The sequence below is a fragment of the Parambassis ranga genome, chromosome 19 (assembly GCF_900634625.1).
Source record: "Parambassis ranga chromosome 19, fParRan2.1, whole genome shotgun sequence".
Taxonomy (NCBI): Eukaryota; Metazoa; Chordata; class Actinopteri; family Ambassidae; genus Parambassis; species Parambassis ranga.
In genome coordinates this window covers 9,402,532-9,422,781 of record NC_041039.1, presented here as the reverse complement: position 1 = coordinate 9,422,781, position 20,250 = coordinate 9,402,532, and the positions used below count along the sequence as shown (strand labels likewise).

Here is a 20,250-nt window from a genome sequence, read left to right as displayed (position 1 = left end):
TGATCACTACCCGACCAGCAGGTGGCGCTGTGAAATCAAATACAAAATGACATTAAACTAAACCAGAAGAAGACCATAGTTGCGGGAAAACTGAAGGGGATGGTTCCAGTGTTGATGACTCCTAACTGTAACAAAACAAGGTAAATTTGCAGGAATTTAACATTTTTACGATAAACCAATGGTACGATCTTTTCTTTCGTCTCTTGTATTGTCCTGTCGAGGTATTCCTGTCGATAGTCTCAATATCGTAAGTGCCAGAGAGCTCCTGGTTGTGTAAGTCAACCCGTCGTAAACAAATCATAGCAGCTAGCCTTCTTAAACTAACTCCACGTTGAGATGCTGATTCTTTGTAAACATTAAATACTGTTGTATAACGCTGCATACCACTAAGTATCTAATGTGCAACATTGCACCGTGTTTGTATAGCGTTTATTTATTTTTGTTGACGTTAGCCACTAATAGTTGCAGGACTCCTAATGGGCTAATGCACCAGTAATACGTCTTAGAAATTGTTGTGGTGGCATTTATTAAATCAAAAATTGTGCCGTAGTTACCACAGTATCATATTTTTCAGATATCTGCCAGGATGGTTATACCAACTGTTTACAGCGACTGAAGTGCTTGCACAGATGGTGTAGGTTAAAACGTGAAGCTTATTTTTCAGTAAAAAAGAAAATAGTTGTATAACCACAATAAGAACTGTTCCTGGGTCTGCTCAGTTGGGTAGACCCACTTCACAGCAGTCATAGTATCGTGCACAGTTTGACAGTGGAAATTGTGTTAAATCTCACTGAGAGGGGACAAATCATGACCCACTGACATTATTCCTAGTTGATCAAAGCTACAAAAGAGTTTGTAGTTTTAGTAGTTGTTTAATATTGGCAGTGGGTTTTATTGAGACTCTGTATGTGTGCTCTGATGTTTTTTTAACCCCAGTTTAAGCTTTTCAACATGAAAACCCCAGATGCCACTGATGTCAAAAAGGGCATCTCAGTCCTTTGGGAGACTCTTCAGTGTCCCATATGGTGAGTGTCTCTGATAGCAAGAAGAGAAGATTCTTAATAATGGAAAAACAGCCTTATCTCTTTTCTTTTTAAATATACTATGATGATTGTCATGTCTCTTTACCTGTAGCTTGGATCTAATGACTGTGCCGGTATCTACTAAGTGTGACCATCAGTTTTGCAAGTAAGGAACCAATGTATCCTAATGTTTTGTTAAATTAATCACAGGATATAATGTGCACTCATGAATGATGTGTTTTTTTTTTTCTACCAGATTTTGTTTGATGAAACTTCTGGACACCTCTAAACAGAACAGAGCCAGCTGTCCTGTGTGTAAAGCCAGGATAACTAAAAGGTTGGGCAAACTTTTTCTAGAGACACAGAAATGTCAGTGTTGTTACATTTTAAAAGTATAACATCTGTATATGTGTGTGTGCATGCAGGAGCTTGCAGGAGAGTCCTGGGTTTCAGAGACTTGTAGCAGGACTGCAGGACATGATACAAGCATATGAACATGACACTGGCACAAACTGTAAGATGACTGCTTAGATCTTATTAAAATTGCCTTATTTGAATGACATACTTCCGGTAATAACAACAGATATTTACATTTTTAGACTTCACTGGGATGGCCCAGCAAAAAAGGGACCTAAGGTAAAAAACATGATTCAGCTTCACCAAGAATTTTTTTTACTTGCAGTCTATTCTGTTACAGTATTTTGTATTTTCCTCTACCCAGTGTCACAGATGCTTCAACTACCAAACATTCTCATGTATCATCTGAAGACACACTTCACACTGACAGTATGGACAATGCAGACCTTCATGACCTTCCACCGTCCCACTCCTCAACTATAGCAGGTAAAATCATACATTTTGTACAGCTGTTTATTTTAGCATGTTTTAAAATCTGCTCATGTGAGGTTAACAGATATTTAAATTATGTGCTTTTTATATAATTGATCATCATTACCCATTTCTTCAATCTCTTTTAAAGCCCAGAATGGATTTGCAAGACTCATGGGACTCGATGACTCAGGTCTTTGGATGACAGAAAATGAAGGCCTGGATAGCAGTCTTGGTGATGCCCCACCAACATCTGACAAAAAGATCCACAGCCCTGAAGATAATTTGGAACCAGAGCAAACAGAAATGCCTGTTGCTGTGGGAAAATCTGCATCAAGACTCAAAACTAGAAGCAAAAAGAAGTGTGGCAAATCAAAGAACATCTCTGTTTCTCCAGTATTAATTCCAGATGCAACAGAACAGGAACCTTCAAGAAAGTCATCAAGGAAGAAGCAGAAAAAGGATTTGGATCCTGACAAGATTATTGAGGAGAAACAGAAGAAAAGTGTAGAGAAAGTGGCTGAGTGGCTAATGAAGGTTCCTACGGAAGGAGGTCTCGAGTTGGAGAAATCGGAAAAATACACAGATGACTCAGCCAGCTCTTCTTCTGCTTCAACAATAGAAATCAAGCAACACTGTGTAAATGCTAAGAAAGAAGATCATGCCAAAGCCCTTGAAGAGCAGGTCTTTGGTGCAGTCTACAAACGAGAGCGAAAACGGTACAGGAATGTATCTCCTACTCTTCAAGTTACTGAAGCTGGAATAAAGGAAAACGATCTCACTTCTGCTGTAAACAACATTGAGGAAGAGCAACAGATGATAGAAGAAATAAATGACAGCAGCAGTGAGATTTTTAATAAAGCCGAACAGATGGAGGTTGAGGAGAAAAATGATCAAGCCACATACATAGTCAAGTTGCCAGAGAGTGACAAAAATATAGATGAGATTTCCTCTCCTGTGGCTGACATTTTACAACACCAACAAGAAATAAGGAAAAGGAAACGCAACACTCTGGTTGACCCTGATTTACAAGAGCAAGCAAAATCACAAAGTACTGCACAAAAGACAGCTGAGAAGAAGAAAGGCACAAACACAAAGTCAGAAAAGAGCAAGTCTGCCAGAGTGCCGAAGCCCCTGATTCTGGTCGGAGTTAAAAATGGAGAAACCAGTCCTAAGACTAGAACAAGAATGGAGGAAATTCAAGTGCAAATTGAGACTTATCCCAGCAGCGAGGACCTAGAGACTCCTACAACGAGCACCAGAAGAAGCAGTAGAAGACTTAAAATGTTTTCTGAGAACATCAAAGAGGGCAACAAGAAAGCAAACACAAAAGCAAAGTTAGCCGACAAAAACAACATCATCGCAAAACGATCTGAAGGTGAAACAATAAATAATACACCACCTAAGAAAGAAAACATAAAAAAGGCAGTTAAAAGAAATGGATGTGTTTATGATCAGGATATAGAAGGAATTGAAAATTTGGAGTCTGTGGAGAGAAGTTCTCATCTGAGATCAACAGAAGCTGCTAAAGAGTTTACTGTGGAAGAAACAAATGCGGAAGGTGGTGCTGCTTGTTGTGTCTCTGTGGTCCCAAGTCCAACTGATGTGTTTGTGGTAGATCCAGCACTTGAAATTGGCAAGTCAGCAAATCCTCCCCCAAACAATATTCAGCCAGAAGTCTCCAATGGCCAGGCTAAATGTGCAGCATCAGACGATGAGGAGGACAGAAATGACAGTGAGCTGGACACAGAACAGCTACTCAGGAGCTTCAAAGCTACTAAGAGGAAATCATTCCATCTTGGTGGTTCAAAGGTGAAAAGAAGCTGCAATGAAGACAAAGAAAACATGAACAAAACAGAAGAGAACCATCATAAATGTTCTGGTGAATCTCAAAAGCAGGCATCTGAAATCACAGCAAAGTTATCTTCCATCTCACCCATCCAAATACAAAAAGAAGATCAAATGATGGAAACTTCGATTCCTGATGTCAGTGGTTGCCTCCTTGAAAATAGTCTTAGCTGCCCCCTCAGTCCAAACAAAGTGTCCAAACTTGAAACGGAAAGTCCTTATCTTTCTGTTATCCCTCAAGTTGTAGATTCTGGACTGCGTTTAACAGCCGTTGAACACGAGGAGCCGAGCTCAATGTGCTCTCACATCACTGAGAGTCAATTTGTTTGCACAGCCAGAGACACTGGCACTGAGAAGGAGCAAAGAGGCAGCATTTCATCATGTAATTCAGCTCAACACATTTTGATCACAGAGTCCTCTTTAACCCCTGAAGGCCTGGTAACATCAGCTGTCAAAGTTGCTAACGTAGCAGAGACGAGCAGTCATGGCAGTGGAGAGGCCAGCACCAAATCCTACTTAAACAGCAACCAGAGGAAAAGAAGAAGGGCTCAAAGGCTGGATTCTTCATCTGAGTCTGATTTCAGTGGATCCGAAGAGGATTTACCTGCTTTGACTGAAATCTTTCACACAACGGCTGGTCCCTCTGCTGTGAATCAGGAGCAGGGACATTCCAATGAAGCTCACAGACGTGAGGCTGTTACAGCTGATGAAGTGTTAAAATGTCCACCTACGTGCCCCAGCCCTGACTTTGTTAATTCCAGCCAGGCATCTGTGGACTTGTTCGGTACACCAAATGAATGTAAGTTAATTCTTAGTAACTCAACAGGCATTTTAGGGCTGTGTTTCTGTACTAATCTGAACAGTATGTCCTTGCTCTCTTGTATTGGGCTTAAAAAGACCAAAGATATTTGATTATTTCTCCTGTGCAGGTGATGTTGCTGTAAATGACACCGGGGTTTCCATGGAATCATCACAATTCTCAAGTGAAGTTTTTGTCACACAGGTACATATACATCTCAATCTACATATAAATCTCAATTACTGTCCTACAGCTGCAAGTATGCACTGATTGTTTTTCAGCATACAAACCACATTAGATTTTCGATTAAGTCAAACATGCTTCTTCAGCGCAATTACCTACTCTCCAGTGATGTACCTCCACCTTTCGCCCCACAGGGGGCAGCCACCACATTTTCCTAAACCAAACTGTCAGCGCCTGGATGACAGACTACCCGGCTTTGTGAAAAATGTCCCCCTCAGCAGCTTTCTAAATTGCATTTCATTTACGTTAGAGGAAACACTGCCTAGAAGATGATTCTTGTTTTCTACCTCATCCATCTTCCTGCGCTCTCACTTTTAACTGTCGACTGTATTTGACTGGGGGAGTTCAAGTTTCACAGCCTGGGGTCTAGAAAGGCCTACACGATTACTCACGGCTTTGGCATTATTATGCTGTGTGTCTGTTGTACGTAATCAATGCATTTGCACTGTAAGGATGAAATTAAAATAACGCATAATTCAGTGTAGTGAAGCAAAACACAGTTATAAACCCACAAGCTCAGTCTTTCACTCCCTCAGCATCTTACTTATTCTGCCATGTAACTGCTCCATTCCCTACTTCTAATAACAGTGCTTGAGTCCGAGTCCCTCCTTACTGAATGACAGTTGAAGTGCAAATATGCACTCAGTATGTTTCCCTTTCTGCTGCTTTATTTTTTCTGTGTTTCTTTAATAAAGCACATGACTCATTTTGTAATTATGAGCTGCCTCACTTTACCTGGCTCTCTCTCTTTTTTAAGCAAAAGATAGAAATGCAGAAGGAGCTGGTGAGGCTGGAGAAGCTGATGGCTCTGGTGTCAGAGGTCCTTCAGGAAAAAGAGAGCAGTCCTTCAAAAGAAACCCATCAAAGCAGTAAAGCCACTGGTAAGAAGATAATAATGTTTGCTTCTTTCCTAGTGCTGAAAAGATTAGCCCATTAAATCATGACCTGATTGTTATTTGTTCCAAAAACTTTGGATGAAAAACAAGCAAGCTGGAGGCATAAACACCTCGGGGGAAATCATGGTTGCTGACTTTTTAAAACCTGATTATCAAAATATGATCTATTATGTCCTCAGGCCCAGATTTTCACAAACCCCTTCATTGTGACCAGGACACATGCCAAGGTTCAGACAGGTAAGTAAAGCTTGACATAGTGGGGCTACATGTTAGTACTTAGAAGTATTATTTCCTCTTCTACACTGACATTTTCAGGCCCTCAAAAAACAAACATTTTCACATATTGTTTTTATTGTTTTTAAATGTGACAGCTAATGCTCATTGTTAATTGTTACTTGTTGACATCAGGTAAAACCACAAACACAACCACAAATAAATGTTGCTTTAACCACCGTCTGACACGAAAGCTGTCTAGTATGAAGACTCTCTTTGCAGGAAGTTGCTTAAAGGAAGTTATTAGAGAGCTGATGGTATCGCAGTTAAATAATTCCAGGAACTGGACTGTTGGAAACTTGTTCTACATAGCAGCTGTTTGCATTCCTGCAGAGATGGCATTCTTGACCCTGGCATTCATCTGTCTGCTAATATGTTTATTAAACCGGGAGATTTTCAGAACTTTTGTTTTTGTGTTAATTATCACATTATCTGTCTGTCGTTTTCTGCTACCACCTGTTAATGTGTGAAATTGGGCTTGCTTCACATTTAACCAGTGTTAATTCATCTTCTCATCTTAACTCTCATCCAGAAAGTTAATAAGCAGAAAACATTAGTCCACAGCTGAGCACACACAGAATTTATTGTCTGTCATGTGACAATCATGCAAGTCGAAACTTACTTCAGTAACAAGTGTAACTAAATAATGTCTGTCTCAGTTCATTGCATTTTTGTCCTCGGAGGGGTGTATGTTTTGATAAAAAATGTTAAATGGAGCTATATTTCAATACAGCCACATTAAGCAGCACAATAACTAAAGCAAGTGGCATGTAATTGGTCTATTTCAATCTGTAACTGAAGGAGAAAGTTAGTGTGTGTGTGTGTGTGTGTTGCCAGGCTTGTTCTCAGAGGGTGATGCATCTCAAGAGGACAGGCGGATAATCTCACTAATGAACCCAGAATCTGCTTATGCTGTAGAGAATAAAAAAGTCATTACTGACTGCATCTTATATGTCATTTAGAGCACTTAGAGGGGAACTTGTGTTGCCACAGTAATTTATCTCTCCCGCCTGAATGCCCCCTTCCAACCTCTGCCTTGCAGGGCTCTGAATGGTGTCCTCAGGGCGAGAGAGAATAGGATAGAAGGATGAAAACAGAGTAGCTTGGTTATACAAGTTCTAAATTAAAAATGCACATTGAGAACATTTGTCAAGCTGAAAAAAAATAGTATTTAATTATTTTGGTGATGCAGATAGTTAACATCAGACAGGCTGCAAGTTGTCAGTGTGACTGGAATGACAAAAGAAAACAAGGAAAAAGCATGTGCTTTATAGGATAGCTGGAAAACTATAGATCTGTCTGTACTAAGACATCATCCCTGCAGACCTGGATGGCTCATTCAGACACTCTTTTTGATTGAGGGGGAAGGGTTGGGGTCGTTTTTTTCCCAATAGTTTTCAAGTTTGTAGTCACATTGTGGGCATATAATTACAGTCAAAAACAATATCAACAGTGGGCAGCAGTGGCTCAGTGGTATAGAAGGTTGGTGGTTCGATCCCAACTCCTCCCTAGTCACTGTTGTGTGTCCTTGGGCAAGACACTTTACCTGCATAGCCTCCAGTGTACTCACTGGTGTGTGGCGCTCTTTGCTGGGCTGCCTTAAGCAATTTCCCCATTGTGGGACTAATAAAGGTTTCAAATTTAATTTAAATATCCTCTCCATAAGGTGCTTTGAGTGACTGCAATAGATAGGCAATTACATACTGACTTACTTAAAAGTCTTTGCCAAGTTGTTATTCCTGCCTAACCTATCACAAGAGCTGCTTCTTTGCCTCCTCCCTCCCACAATTTCTTACTGAAGTTCACTGTTGTTTTGTAGGAAAAATGTTCCTGATGCAGACCAAGACCCAAACACAGGAACATCTGAAGGCAAAGACATCACAGAGGCCAGCCTCTCAAAGGATGGTGGCACAGAGATCAGTAAGTGTGTTTTTCTTTGAGCTGAACACTGCCATTCAGCATTATTCAGCAAGGTTCAGGTGATCTGAGTTCATCCTGCTAATAAGTTCAAACCCCCTGTGTAGGATGACCAAGAATGTATTTGTATGGTGTTTTTAAGTGTGTTGGTGTTAATGATTTTTTTTTCACAGGGCTGAGTGTAAAAGGTGCTTCCAAGTCACCTCATTTATCAGCCAAAACCATAAAGAACTGCAGTGCACCGTCAGACCTGCATGAAGACAAAGAAAATAACAGTCCTCCAAAGGTCCAATGCAAAGCGAAGCTGGTGCTGGTGTCATCAGGGTTGGGTCCTAATGAACAGGTTCCACCTGACACATTCTTTAAGTAACGTAAAGTTTGTATTGAGCACTGCCAGCCGAATAAATACAAACTATTGTGATGCTGTTCCTGACAGATAATGGCAAAAAAGTTTGCCAAGAGAGTTGGTGCCCGTGTGGTTTCCCAGGTGACAACTGAAGTGACTCACATCATCATGCGCACAGGTAAATACCGGCAGAACTGTAGGCTGCAGCATGCATAGCAGGACAATTAAAGTTTTTCTCGTGTTTTTAAAGAAGTACATTTTCTCTCATGTGTAGTTACGGCTTGTGTTTTTTGTGCGTCTTTTAAAGCGCTCCTCAGAGATAAGCTCTCTGTTTCTCTCTCACCCACACACTTTCTCCTCCATTCACTCGCTTGTTGCTAATTACCCTCTCTGATAGATTATTTTTAATTTCAAAGCTCACTGTCTCCAAAGCTCTATATTAACTGTCAGTGTTTAAGAAGCCTTTTTTTGCAATAGCAGCTGTTTCCTTGGCAACCAAAACCTGAACTTTATGTTAAAGGTTGGAAGGGAGCAAGACGTGGGAAATTACTGCCATTATTAGCAGAAAATAATTTTATGTGATTTAAAATGTGTTTTTAATGCATATCAGTAGCAGGCACATTTTGTACAAATACCTTGTCTTCTCTCCAAAGATGTTTAATGACTTGTGTTTAGTTACATTTTAAAGGCCTAAAACAGTAAAAACATCTAATATTTAACATTGTTTAGCCATTGTTATAGTCATTTAATACAGTCTTTACCCTACAATTGTGAATAGATGGTGTATTAGAGCAGTTATTTAGAATGCATACCCTACTGTTAGGATTTACTTAAATAATTAAACCACAGAAGGGATAACAAGTGGGCAGTAGTTGGGGCTATATATTGTGTTTTATTTTGCATCACATTAAAGCTTTTAGAACACACAGGGCTTTCATCCACACAAAATGAATGCCTACTGTCAGTTAGGCTCATTCTGTGTTATGTCAACTCTTTTATGTCCACTGTGACAACCCATCACAATTACATGTGCAATCACTTTAACACCTGAAATGTCAGCATGTGATCCAAAAGTAAAATATGTATTTTTTACTACTTTTGAACCAACAAATAGAACCATCAATCAAACTGCACTGCATTTATAACTTAAATTATAAGTTTTACCAAATCTAGGTATGTGAGAGAGCGTGCATGCACATCTTTTCACACATATCTGTCTGTTTCCTTTTCCCTGCCAGATGAACAACTGGTATGTGAGCGCACATTGAAATACTTCCTTGGCATTGCAGGCAGGAAGTGGGTTGTGAGCTTCCAGTGTAAGTATGACTTAGCTCCAGTGTCAGGCTCTGTCACTGATGAGTTTAGAACAATTACTCTATATACAAAATAGCCTGATGCAGAGGGATAGGCTGGAATAAAAGGGAGTTGTTACATAATATAGTAGCCACCCGTATAGTGTTTGTACTTCTGACAATGCACTGACAAGTTTTCGTTCTCGTTTCCTCTCCGCAGGGATTTCTGAGTGCTTCAAACAAAAGAAACTCTTAGATGAGGTATGCTTGCCTGTGTGCTCCTTGAATTTGTGCGCCGGTGATTTCCTGTAACAGCTCTGTACGTCTCGGTGTTGAATTAAAGCTGCATGATGAATCTCTCCATGCAGTTTACTGTGATACCTCATAAATTATTTGTCATCCATTTGCTTTTGCAGTCCCTACATCTGTTTCTTTGGTATGCCGATGCAGTCCTGTGCCAAGCTGTGTTTAGTGTTGCCATTAATTTAAAACTATTTCTCAGTCACCCTGGTTTTCAGTTTCTAAGCATTTTTCATGCATCATATTGTGCATGTAGAGATGCGCTTCATGCAATTATAAGATGAACACTGTCACAGTGAAAAATGTTCAGTGCACTCCTAAATGTTTACCTGACTCTTCAGAACATTTAATGGCTACGAGAAAGTTTGACAGCAACTGTGACTGAGATTTAAGGAGTCACAATGAATTTTTTTTACTTTTTACAGACTCCATTTGAGGTGAGAGGTGACGTGGTGAATGGACCCAACCATCAGGGCCCCTGGAGAGCTCGCACCACTCAAGACAGTAATGTAAGTCTCTTATACACTCAACAGGGCTGTCAGTTGATAGAAATAGTCCAAAGGTAAAAGCTCCTGTCAAGAATGTTGTTGTGTTGATGGCTTTTTTTTAATCCAGTTTGCCTACCAAATGACCGGTTGGCTTTAGAGGAGCTATCACTCTCTAATCCCCTGTAACTTCTAATAGTTTTTTTTTGTTTGTAATTAAAATGTGAGCAAGAATACAGTACATGTACAATTGAATGCTTAGATATAAAGAACAAGCCAAAAAACTAAATTGTTGAAAGTTGGGCAGAAAGTGTTGCACATATTGATTACACAAGTCAGAAAAATCCAAACATCAAACACTTCATCTTTATTTAGTTTGTTTGTATTCAGCTTCAAGCTGTTTTGGACCATAAACAAAACAAATTAAGTATTATTTATATTACATTATATATATATTTGCTGCACTTCTTTACAAATGTAGCTCTTTTATCAGCAGGAAAATGCAACTAGGTGTAGAAAGTTTGAGCATCTAAGCGAACAAAACCCATCATGTGGATAACAATGTCTGTGTCAGTCTAACCCATTACCCATTATTGTTCCTAGACAACAAGGCAAGTATAAATTGTCTTTTAAATTTGCAAGTTAACATTAGCCAGAGTGTGCGACTGAAGAGATACTTGAGGCTTCTGCTGAATGGTGCCAGCATTATCAATTTAGGGGAGAAAAAGGAGGAATGACCTCCACCAATCAGACTGCTGTAGTGTCTGATTGGATGCTGCAACTCAAGAGCAATTTCACAGCATACTGGAGCAGCACTGCACATCACAAATACATCTGTTTGCTCTCCAGCGTATTCACTCTTTGGTCCTTAAGTCCCTTCATCAGACTAGCCGACGTTACTTCCTCTTCAGTCCATTCTATAAGATTGCCAGGCCTCTCTGTAATGTAGATTATAGATACTGTGGAGGGTCAGCCAGTCACCCTACATTTGCAGTCAATGTGTCATCATCAGCAATCATCTGTTTCTATAATATCTGACTGATTTACATCATACTGGTGGAAAAAAAACCTTCCAGAAACTCAAAGAAACAACAAAACCAAAATGCATTAACTGCTTCTGTTATTAGAAGGTATTGTCTGTTAGAGCACAATGTTTGACCACAGAGAATTGTCTGATTTGTTGAAGAACGTCAAATAAAAACGTCCCAATTACAAGAGGCACTTGAACTTGTTTCCTCCTATTGCACCAGCCTCTTAGTTTGAGCCCTGTTGTGAACAGCTAATTGTAATTTTCCTCCTGGTGTAAGGCCAGCAGGACTGGTTCTGTTTCCACTGAGGGGGAAAATTAGAAATGGCTAGATGTCATGTTGGCTGTATCGCTGCCTTTGAAGAACCTCCGCTAATTGAATTAGCTAGTAATTTCAGGCTTATTTAAGTGGCTTTATCGCAGCACTGGTAGTGTGACAGAGCCAGACAGATTGTCCTGTTCATATTTGCTTTCTGTCACCTACACCAGTGTGACAACCAGACTAACAGATGAAATGGAGAGGCGGTCTGTCACTAGAATTTAGATGCTCAGGAAATCAGAAGTTCAGAGACTGTGTGTGTGCATGCATGTTATCACACTGTAATACTTCCTGAAGGACTTTAGGTGTTGTCTAAATTAAAAATCTGTAACAGAAACAGTTTTTCATTTCACCAAGCACCTCTGGCTAATGATCATTTTGGACATACAGGCAGGCGTGAGAAATTTCTCTAGCCACTCGGATATTTATCTTCCAAACAGCCACACACACTGTATACAAGGCATTTGCAGCATTTCTTTTCTGCGGTTAGCACGGTTAAGGAAACTAGTTAACTTACCCATTTAATGCAAGCTTATTGACCCAGAGGGCAGTTAACAATGTAGCCCTGGTGTCAGGCAGGTCATTTTTCTTTACATTTTTTTTTTAAAGCGTGATGTTTTTTATCTACAAACTATCCCTGAGTTTAAGTTAAATCAAAAATTGAACAAGGTCTGGTGGTTTTATTTTATACAGTAAGTGAGCAATATGTGCTGTAAATGCAGGATGTGTTTGGACTAGGGATGTAAACACTTAATCAACTATCAATTAATTGTCGATAAGAACTTGTTTGAATAATTTGTTGGTGGAGTTCACACACACACATACACATGAGCACACTTCCACCAGCAGACAGAGAACTCTCAGGAAAATCACCACTTATCAGTTAATCATTGATTGATAAGGCCATTCAACTTTAATCGATAATTTGCAGCCCCAGTTTGGACCCTTTTATACAGGTAAACAATCTCAGCTATAGTGGTAGTCACAGTAATGGCTGCTGTCACACAGTGCTATTGAAAGTTGTCTGAAGGTTAGGGTCACTAAATAAATGTTAATCTAAATAAATATTTTGCTTGACTGTAGAAACTGACAGAAATATTTTTAATACTTCAACCCTGGTTTCTTGTTCTGTCTTTAGCTACTCATGAGGGGCTTCAAGATCTGCTTCAAGGGACCTTTTACAGACATGACGACAGGTAAACGACAACATGACCAAGCTAATAACACAACCTAGAGCAGCTGTCATCTCTGCACTTTTTAAATATAGATTATATTTATGCAAAGGCTTATATATAATAATAAGAACAAAAGTATAACAACTACAAAGTTACTGCCAATTATAAACAATACAATTAAATTTAACATGTCAGCTCATATGAATAAGGTGTCCAAAGGAAAATCCGTATTAAAGGCAAGTCCCAAGGTTTGAGTCACCATGAAGGAGCAGAAGAGGCAGGGATGAGTGCCAAGCCAGGTGCACCAATCTGTTTGAATTGTGCAGAGATTGTCCTTTTCCTTTGATATGATCCATAAAGGGACCCCAGACGGCACAGTATTTGGAGTGGCCAAGATACACACAGGAAACCAACTCATTCAGCTGCACTTTTGATTCATAGCGTGCACCACTAACACACAGCACATTATCAATGAGTTTGTGAGAGAGCAAGAATGAGTAGGGGGGTGTCTCCTTGTTTAATGTAACCAATAATATCAAAAGATTGCAAAAAAATCATCAAAATAAGTGCCACTTATCAGTCAATGCATCTAGCTCTGTTGTCTTCCTCTTATTCGTTTTACTGTAGGAGAAGTCCCTGCAGATGTGTTTCAGTGTTTCAGGTATTTGCCTTCCTTCCCTGTTCATAGCATCATGCAGTGAGTTGAGACGATACAATTTTGTAGATTAAAGTGTCATCAGCACGACATTGCTGTCAGTTTTCAAGTTTTTTTGTCAGGGACAGTGTATTAATGATGATGAATAGCTCAATAGGATCTGGTTTTCTTGAGGACAACAGGATCTGCAACACCAACTGTAGAGGATGTCTCTGATTACTCATAAAGTAAACACTTTAAAAACTTTGATTTAAATGTTCCTTTAACAAAACAGAAGGTGTTATTTCCTGAAATGCCATCCCACTGTTTGCATTGTCCTGTTTTCTCAATCAAGAATGATTGAATTCTGTCATTAATGTTAATGATGTCTTGGTCCTGCAGGACTCCAGTAGACACCCACCTTTCTTTAAAGAAAAAAACTCGACAGCTTTTCAGTGACACTGAGAATAGCTTGAAACTGGGGCTGTTTTTAACCCCTGTCATTTTAGCACTGAGGAACAATCTCAAGCGATTTCAGCTTGTGGGTGGATTGAATATGGGCTTAGGCGCTGTGTGAGATTTTTTTGTTGTGGTGTTGTCACATTACACAGCAGTCCAGAATGTGTTTCTAAAAAGAAAGTGGAAATAGACTATATGGTGGTTTTACAGTTTCTGCACCAGCCTAATTTGTGAACTCAAGTTAAACTGTTAGTGACCTCCACATGCTCAAGGTTAAAAGGAATTTGGCTGCCCTTCATATAAAATAGTTTTTTGCTTTAACCCTCCAGCATGCTTGAATCGACAGATAGATCATAGGTGAAGGTCCTGGGGGGGCACATTGCTTAAAAACCCACAGGGCAGCATTCTTTGGTTTCCTTCTTCCTGGGGCTCTTAAAGTGCTCCTGCAGCATCCTCCCGCTGCCTGCAGGATCGATGAAGCTTTGCTAATGGGCTGACATCTGCTAGCTAGGCTGAGTAGTTTAAAGACTTTTCTTTAAATGGCACAAACATGAGGATGGAGACTGTTTCTTCAGCCCAGCAAGATTTAATTTATTATTTAACCAGTTATGTATCTGATGATACACAATAAGCTTATGTGCAGCTTATACAGCTCATTTGCAGTGAAGAGAAATGGGAACCAACCAAAGCTGTGATTACCATTTTTAAAGGGTTTAAAGGCTTTTTAAACACATTTCATAAACCAAGTGAAATGTGTTGCTTAGAGTGTAGACTTAAGTATTGACCTGTTTACTGTCCCTCCCATCAATGAAGCTTTAAATAAGTCTGCTCTGTATCACCTTTTATTAAAGGGATGAAAGCCTTTCACCTTATGTATTTAGGTGGTATTGCTGATCGTTTTTCAAAAAACAAGCTCCTATTTACAGTCAGTATCTTTTGTGTGTGTGTGTGTGTGTGTGTGTGCGCGCATTAATCCTAGATGAAATGGAGTGGATGGTGGAGCTCTGTGGAGGAGCCATAGTTAAGGATCCACTTCTCCTCGACAGTAAACAGGTGAGTGTCTCTAGAGTCTCCCAATTTAAAAAACTAATAAACTCAAATAAAAGTTTCTATTTTAAAGAGGTATTTTAGAGTCTGCCAGATTCAATTTTTTTTCGTGTCAGACTTTTGGAGAGATCATCCGTAGAGATTTTTGTCATCTTCCCATGATGAACATACAGCTTAGCTGAAAAAGAAGCCATTAATGTTTACACGCTGTCACACTGTCACAAGCACGAGCCTGTCGTCCTGGTAGATGCCTTCTGAGCAGTGATACAGTTGTCAAGGGTAGTTCAGGTGAAAATAGTTAGAAACTGTAAATTAAACCACAACAAAGTCTGTTGAATTTCTCAAGTTAAGAAAGCTTTTGAGTTTTTGTTGTATTTTTGGCTCTGTGAGGACCACAAGTCAAGTGGAAATATTTTCCATTATATGAGGAGGCAGAAATCTTTTTGGGTAATGTGTCTCCAACACACACCAAAGTAACCCTGATGGGGAAAAAGCCCTGCAGGCCACAGAAAAAAATAAGTATGAATATTTGATTTTTGAAAGGACTGTTCTGTTGATAATCAATTTCTCATGTTATAAGTAAAACAAGCACGTCACCTGCAGGGACAGGCAGCAGTGCCTCACAAAGCTGCATTTAGTGACTCCAGTGCCAGTGATTCATGGCTGGGATTTTACTTTATATTTGAAAATACCAAATTAATGCTGTATTGTTCAACAAATGTGACATTAATTATCATTTTTAAAAGCCAAAATTACATATTGTGTTGACAATTTAGGCTGCAGTAGCCATAGCCCCTGCTAAATGTTAAATTGGTGTTGTTGTGTTCCACAGGAGTCCCATCAGCTGGTCATTGTACAGCCCAGGTCCGATTCTTCATCTTCCACCATCAGCAGTGAGTCTGAAAAAATATCATTTTCACCTTATGTATTTATTTTTGACCACAAAATAGCACACTTGAGTAGTTCTTCATTGAATGAGACGCACACTCCCACATACAGAGTTCATAAAGATAGAGATTAGACTGACGGCAGCAGCAGCAGGAACTGGCTACATTATTTATGCACCGCTTCACCCAGGGGTTCAGGCTAGCACTGTGGCAGACCCATAGACTGTCAGACAAGGATTGTGTGTACCAATAGATTATCATAAAAGAATATATTTTATTCATTTAACTCTTTAAAATAGCAAATGATTCTGTGTTTGGAAAATGATGGCATTAGAAAATGAGTTTCTGCTATAAAATCTATTGCTTTCCTAAATTTTCCACAGACTTGGAGAAAAGGTTCTTATTTTTGATTCATTTAAATAAAAACAATAAAGACAATAAGATTCAAAAATTAGCTCTACTGAGCTAGACCATTGACTTGACCTTCCTCTTTCAACTCAGTCTTCGGTATCCTATCTATTCCAAGATTCTTTGCACGCTGTATATTTTAGGGCTGTCCCGATCTGATCACGTGATCATAAAATCAGGCCCGATTACGTGATTTCAGACTTGATCAGAATCAGACGTCATCTCCTGACCAGGACTCGAATATATATTTATTAGGGCTGTTGATGAATCCAGCATTTCCTGTGCAGGATGGCTCTTGGATAGCAGCCAATGCTAGTAAACCTTTATTGTGCTTTAGAAAAAGGATTCTAGAAAAAATGTAATTGACGACTTCTTTTGAATATTTCATTTCACAACATTTTGGTCGTTAAATCTATAAATGATCCTTTTTTAATATACACAGGAATTTAATTGTCATAGCTGCATTTGTACATAATTGCAAATCTGTTTGTTTTTGTGTTATCCCAATATAAATTTTGTTTTGCAAAGGGCTGGTTTGGGATAAAGATACATGTATATGTCAGTCTAAACATCAACTTACCATACCGGAGACTGGGTGTATTATTGTTCAAGGTCTGGTCCCTCTATCTGAACACACTGTCGCGAATGGACAGTCCTCACGCACTTAGATGTCAGGGTTGCCGGGCATGTTTGTGCACACTTGTCAGTCCATCAGTGCGCAGACATGAGTGCATTTGTGCCCAGGCAAGCAGGACCAGTTGGGACAACAACAGAGCAATCAAATGGCAGAAACTGCCAAGTGAAATGAAACGGCGATCCCAACAAGAGCCAGAAGAGTGACTTGTCAGGAAAGCAAGTGTGAAGGAAGTTAGGCAGCAGAGAAATGGCCAAGAGAAAATGTCAGATTGTAGCAGGGGGAATGTCAAAACAAGTTGGCCACAGAAGAGAGAGAGGCTGCCATAGTATGAGGAAGGCTGACAGAAGAGGGAGAAAGCAAGGGGCTCTGAGTCCCCCCCCCCCCCCCCCCCCCCCCCACCTCCTCCTGGCATCCTAATTTGCACTGCTGCATATTTAATGCCGATTTTCCTCTTCTGTGTCCTCTGGCACTCATATCCCAGGTAATCGAGCCTTCCTTCCTCCCTTTATCCTCTTATGCATCACTGATTTAAATAACAAACTTTTCTCTTTTTCTCTTCCATTACATGATGTAATTCACATGTGTAACTATAAAATTAGGTGTATCTCCATGGTGTTCACATTGGTTGGTAAAGACACTATTTAAAGTGAAAGTTTTCTCATCTCATCTTGTTGTTATGATCTTTTATTTAGTGTACATTTGTCCTTTCTGAAAAAAATCCCATGAAAATACTCAGAAAGCTTCCCCTGTGTGGCAGACTGTGCAGTTCGTGCAGCAGTTTTGCCCTGGAGGCTCCCGTGAAGGCATGTTGTGGACAACCCACTGTGGGCTTCCCCACAGATAGCCCACACAAGGCCATTGTGGGTTAGCCTGCAGTGTATGTTTTGAAAATGTAGCTGCTCTAGCCTCACACTTATGTCCTGTTGGATATTTGTTAATCATTCTTCACTCCACAGGTCTCTCAAGACAAGCTACAGTTGTGACCCGTGGTTGGCTGTTGGATACGGTGGCAACCTACACCCTCCAAAACTACAACAATTACACTGTAACATGAGGTTTAATTATTCCTGTTTTTAATGTCTAAACTGTTATCTAACTGCTCTGTGTTTTGACTTCATGGGGAGCTGTATATAAAGTTTAATCGCCACAAGAATTGAACTGAGTCCTGTTTTTGTTTTTTTGTCACATATATGACGTCACCAATCAATTTGAAGCTCAGCGTGGTCTTTGTAGAGGCTACTAAACTAGATAAACGGATGCATTGAGAAAATTGTGGGGACCTGAATCATTTTGTACCAGGTTGTAAACATGTTTATTTGTGCTTTAAAACCTGGAATCAAGGTTTCAGAAAGGGACTTGTTTACTGATTTTAGTACTTACTGTCCCCTTTCAAATCTGAAGTGTTTTAATAAGCTCCCCATTACCTCTTGTTGTGTGACTGCAATTCCCTGGTGTATGCCAACTTTCTGGTGATAGCAGAAATCCTGTAGGTTTCCTAAACATGTTCTGCATGCTGCAACATGTTCTGCACAGGATTTTCTTGAATTATTAAACAGTCTTTGTATGGGGATAAATGAAGCGGAGGAGATTTACAGGAATGTTGTTATATTAGGGCACAAGGATAGGCCCAGGAAAACAAGAATTATTAGTAATATGTCATTATTTTATCAACATATTAGCTTCTAAACTTTATGGCAAGTAAACATTCAAGTGACTTGTTGTGAAACACAAATTCTTGCTTTTTAATTGCCATCTTTCACACATCACTCCAGGACACTGCAGAAGCATTTTTCAGCCACATGTTTGCCTCAGCTTACTAACGGCGTTTAGTTTAAGCTTAATCTTGTTGGCATCTGAAACCCATTCCAGTAAACAAACTTAAAGTTTAGTGCTTAAGTAAATTATTTGACCTGACCACATTTGGAAGAGTGCATCCTTACCTGTTAATTTGCCTTCACTGGTGACTAAAATAATTAGCAATACTATGCCTTTCCACTGAGGAATGTGGATGTTCCTTATGGGCTAAAAGAATCTATGAACAGCAGTGAAAATCATTTGAATTTTTTGAATGGAATGGTATGTAACTCCCAATAAAAGTCACTTACAAAACTATTGTACTAAAAAATCATAAATTCAGGTCTTGTCTCACATTCATAAAAAATGAGGCCACTTATAATACTAAAGCATTGTTCTTTGCATATGGAATGCATACTAAGTTAATAATGTAGGTTTCCACTTACAGCACTAACTTCAGGTTGTGTTGGTGGTTTTCATACTGGCAACTGTAATCTAAGAAACAACCAGAGCTTACAGTGTGTCTTGTGGGAAAATCATATTTGCGGAAATGTAAACAACTGAAACAAAATAAGTATGTGAGTTTGAAGGGCAGAGCTGCAGCAAGAAAACGTCCACTTCCTGAAGCCACATTTAATTTATTCAAGCAGAATGAGCTTGAAACAATGATGCCTTAAGGATGCAAATCTACTTGCCTTCACCCTATAACAGGCCCATATAGATATTTCCTTAAAGGTCAAAGTGGCGATTGTATCTTCCTGTGCTTTGTTAATAAGTTATTATTTCAATCAATATGTTAACTAGGATTAGAATGCATAGAGAAAATGTTAAGATTTAGATCAATAACTGCAATTGTGCCATTTGGTTGCAGGAAATACAAATGCTGCATTCACTCTCATCCATTGCCATGGCAGCAACAGATAGCAAAAACCAGGTGGCTGAAAATAGAGAAAGAGCCTGCACGAAACAATAATGTCAGCTTGTTTGCTCTGAGGCCTTTTAAATGCCAGATGTGCAGTGCCAGACGCCCCTGTGCCAGGACGCTGCTTTCCTCCAGTCAGCTGATTTTTTTTTTCAGTGCAGAGCTGCAGCCAAGCATACATTCAGCTCAGTTACACTGTGTGGGACCTGGGGTTACAGCGTGGTACACAGCAGAGGCTCGTACAATGCGACACTGTTTTGCTTTTCTTTCCTTTGGAATGACTGCAGCGAGTGTTGTTAGTGTAAAAGCACAGTGGCACTTGGAAAGGCTACCAGGTGACAAACCCTGTTTAAAACTGTGTCAGCATGAACTTATGTCAGTTTGTTTAAATGTATTTCACATATGTAGCTGATTTAAATGCAAGACTAATATTTATCAAATTTATATCCATGCTCAGGGCTCTGCAAAAAGGCTCCTATGTGTGGAGCAGTTATTTGGAAATAAACCACAGAACTTAATAAATCGCACTTTAGGTGAATAGTGAAAGCCTCTAAAATTCATCTCCTAGCTGAGGCCCCTTTAACACTGGACAAAAAAACACAATTAGACCCACTAACTAAAGGTAGACCTATTAATTGGGATGATGTTTGGACACTCCACACATGAGTGTGTTAAACCTATTAGAGCCAGGC

At 39.6% G+C, this 20,250-nt stretch overlaps 1 protein-coding gene across 2 annotated transcripts; it reads left to right on the top strand.

The window, feature by feature from the left end:
* Window positions 1–37: 37 nt before the first annotated feature.
* LOC114452633 (breast cancer type 1 susceptibility protein homolog) lies at window positions 38–17,995 on the top strand. Of its 2 annotated transcripts, none has more exons than XM_028432057.1 (21): window positions 38–140; window positions 937–1,025; window positions 1,135–1,188; window positions 1,279–1,359; window positions 1,448–1,536; window positions 1,622–1,658; window positions 1,744–1,865; window positions 2,002–4,497; window positions 4,628–4,701; window positions 5,498–5,621; window positions 5,816–5,873; window positions 7,729–7,829; window positions 8,000–8,169; window positions 8,263–8,350; window positions 9,411–9,488; window positions 9,685–9,725; window positions 10,190–10,273; window positions 12,734–12,791; window positions 14,843–14,916; window positions 15,743–15,803; window positions 17,799–17,995. In XM_028432057.1, exons 2-21 carry the CDS (start codon window positions 952–954, stop codon window positions 17,894–17,896), a joined length of 4,062 nt encoding a protein of 1,353 aa, XP_028287858.1. In that variant the 5' UTR covers window positions 38–140; window positions 937–951; the 3' UTR covers window positions 17,897–17,995. The 2 variants fall into 2 exon arrangements, with proteins under 2 accessions (XP_028287858.1, XP_028287860.1); XM_028432059.1 differs by lacking the exon at window positions 38–140 and adding an exon at window positions 244–273.
* The last annotated feature ends 2,255 nt before the right edge of the window (window positions 17,996–20,250 follow it).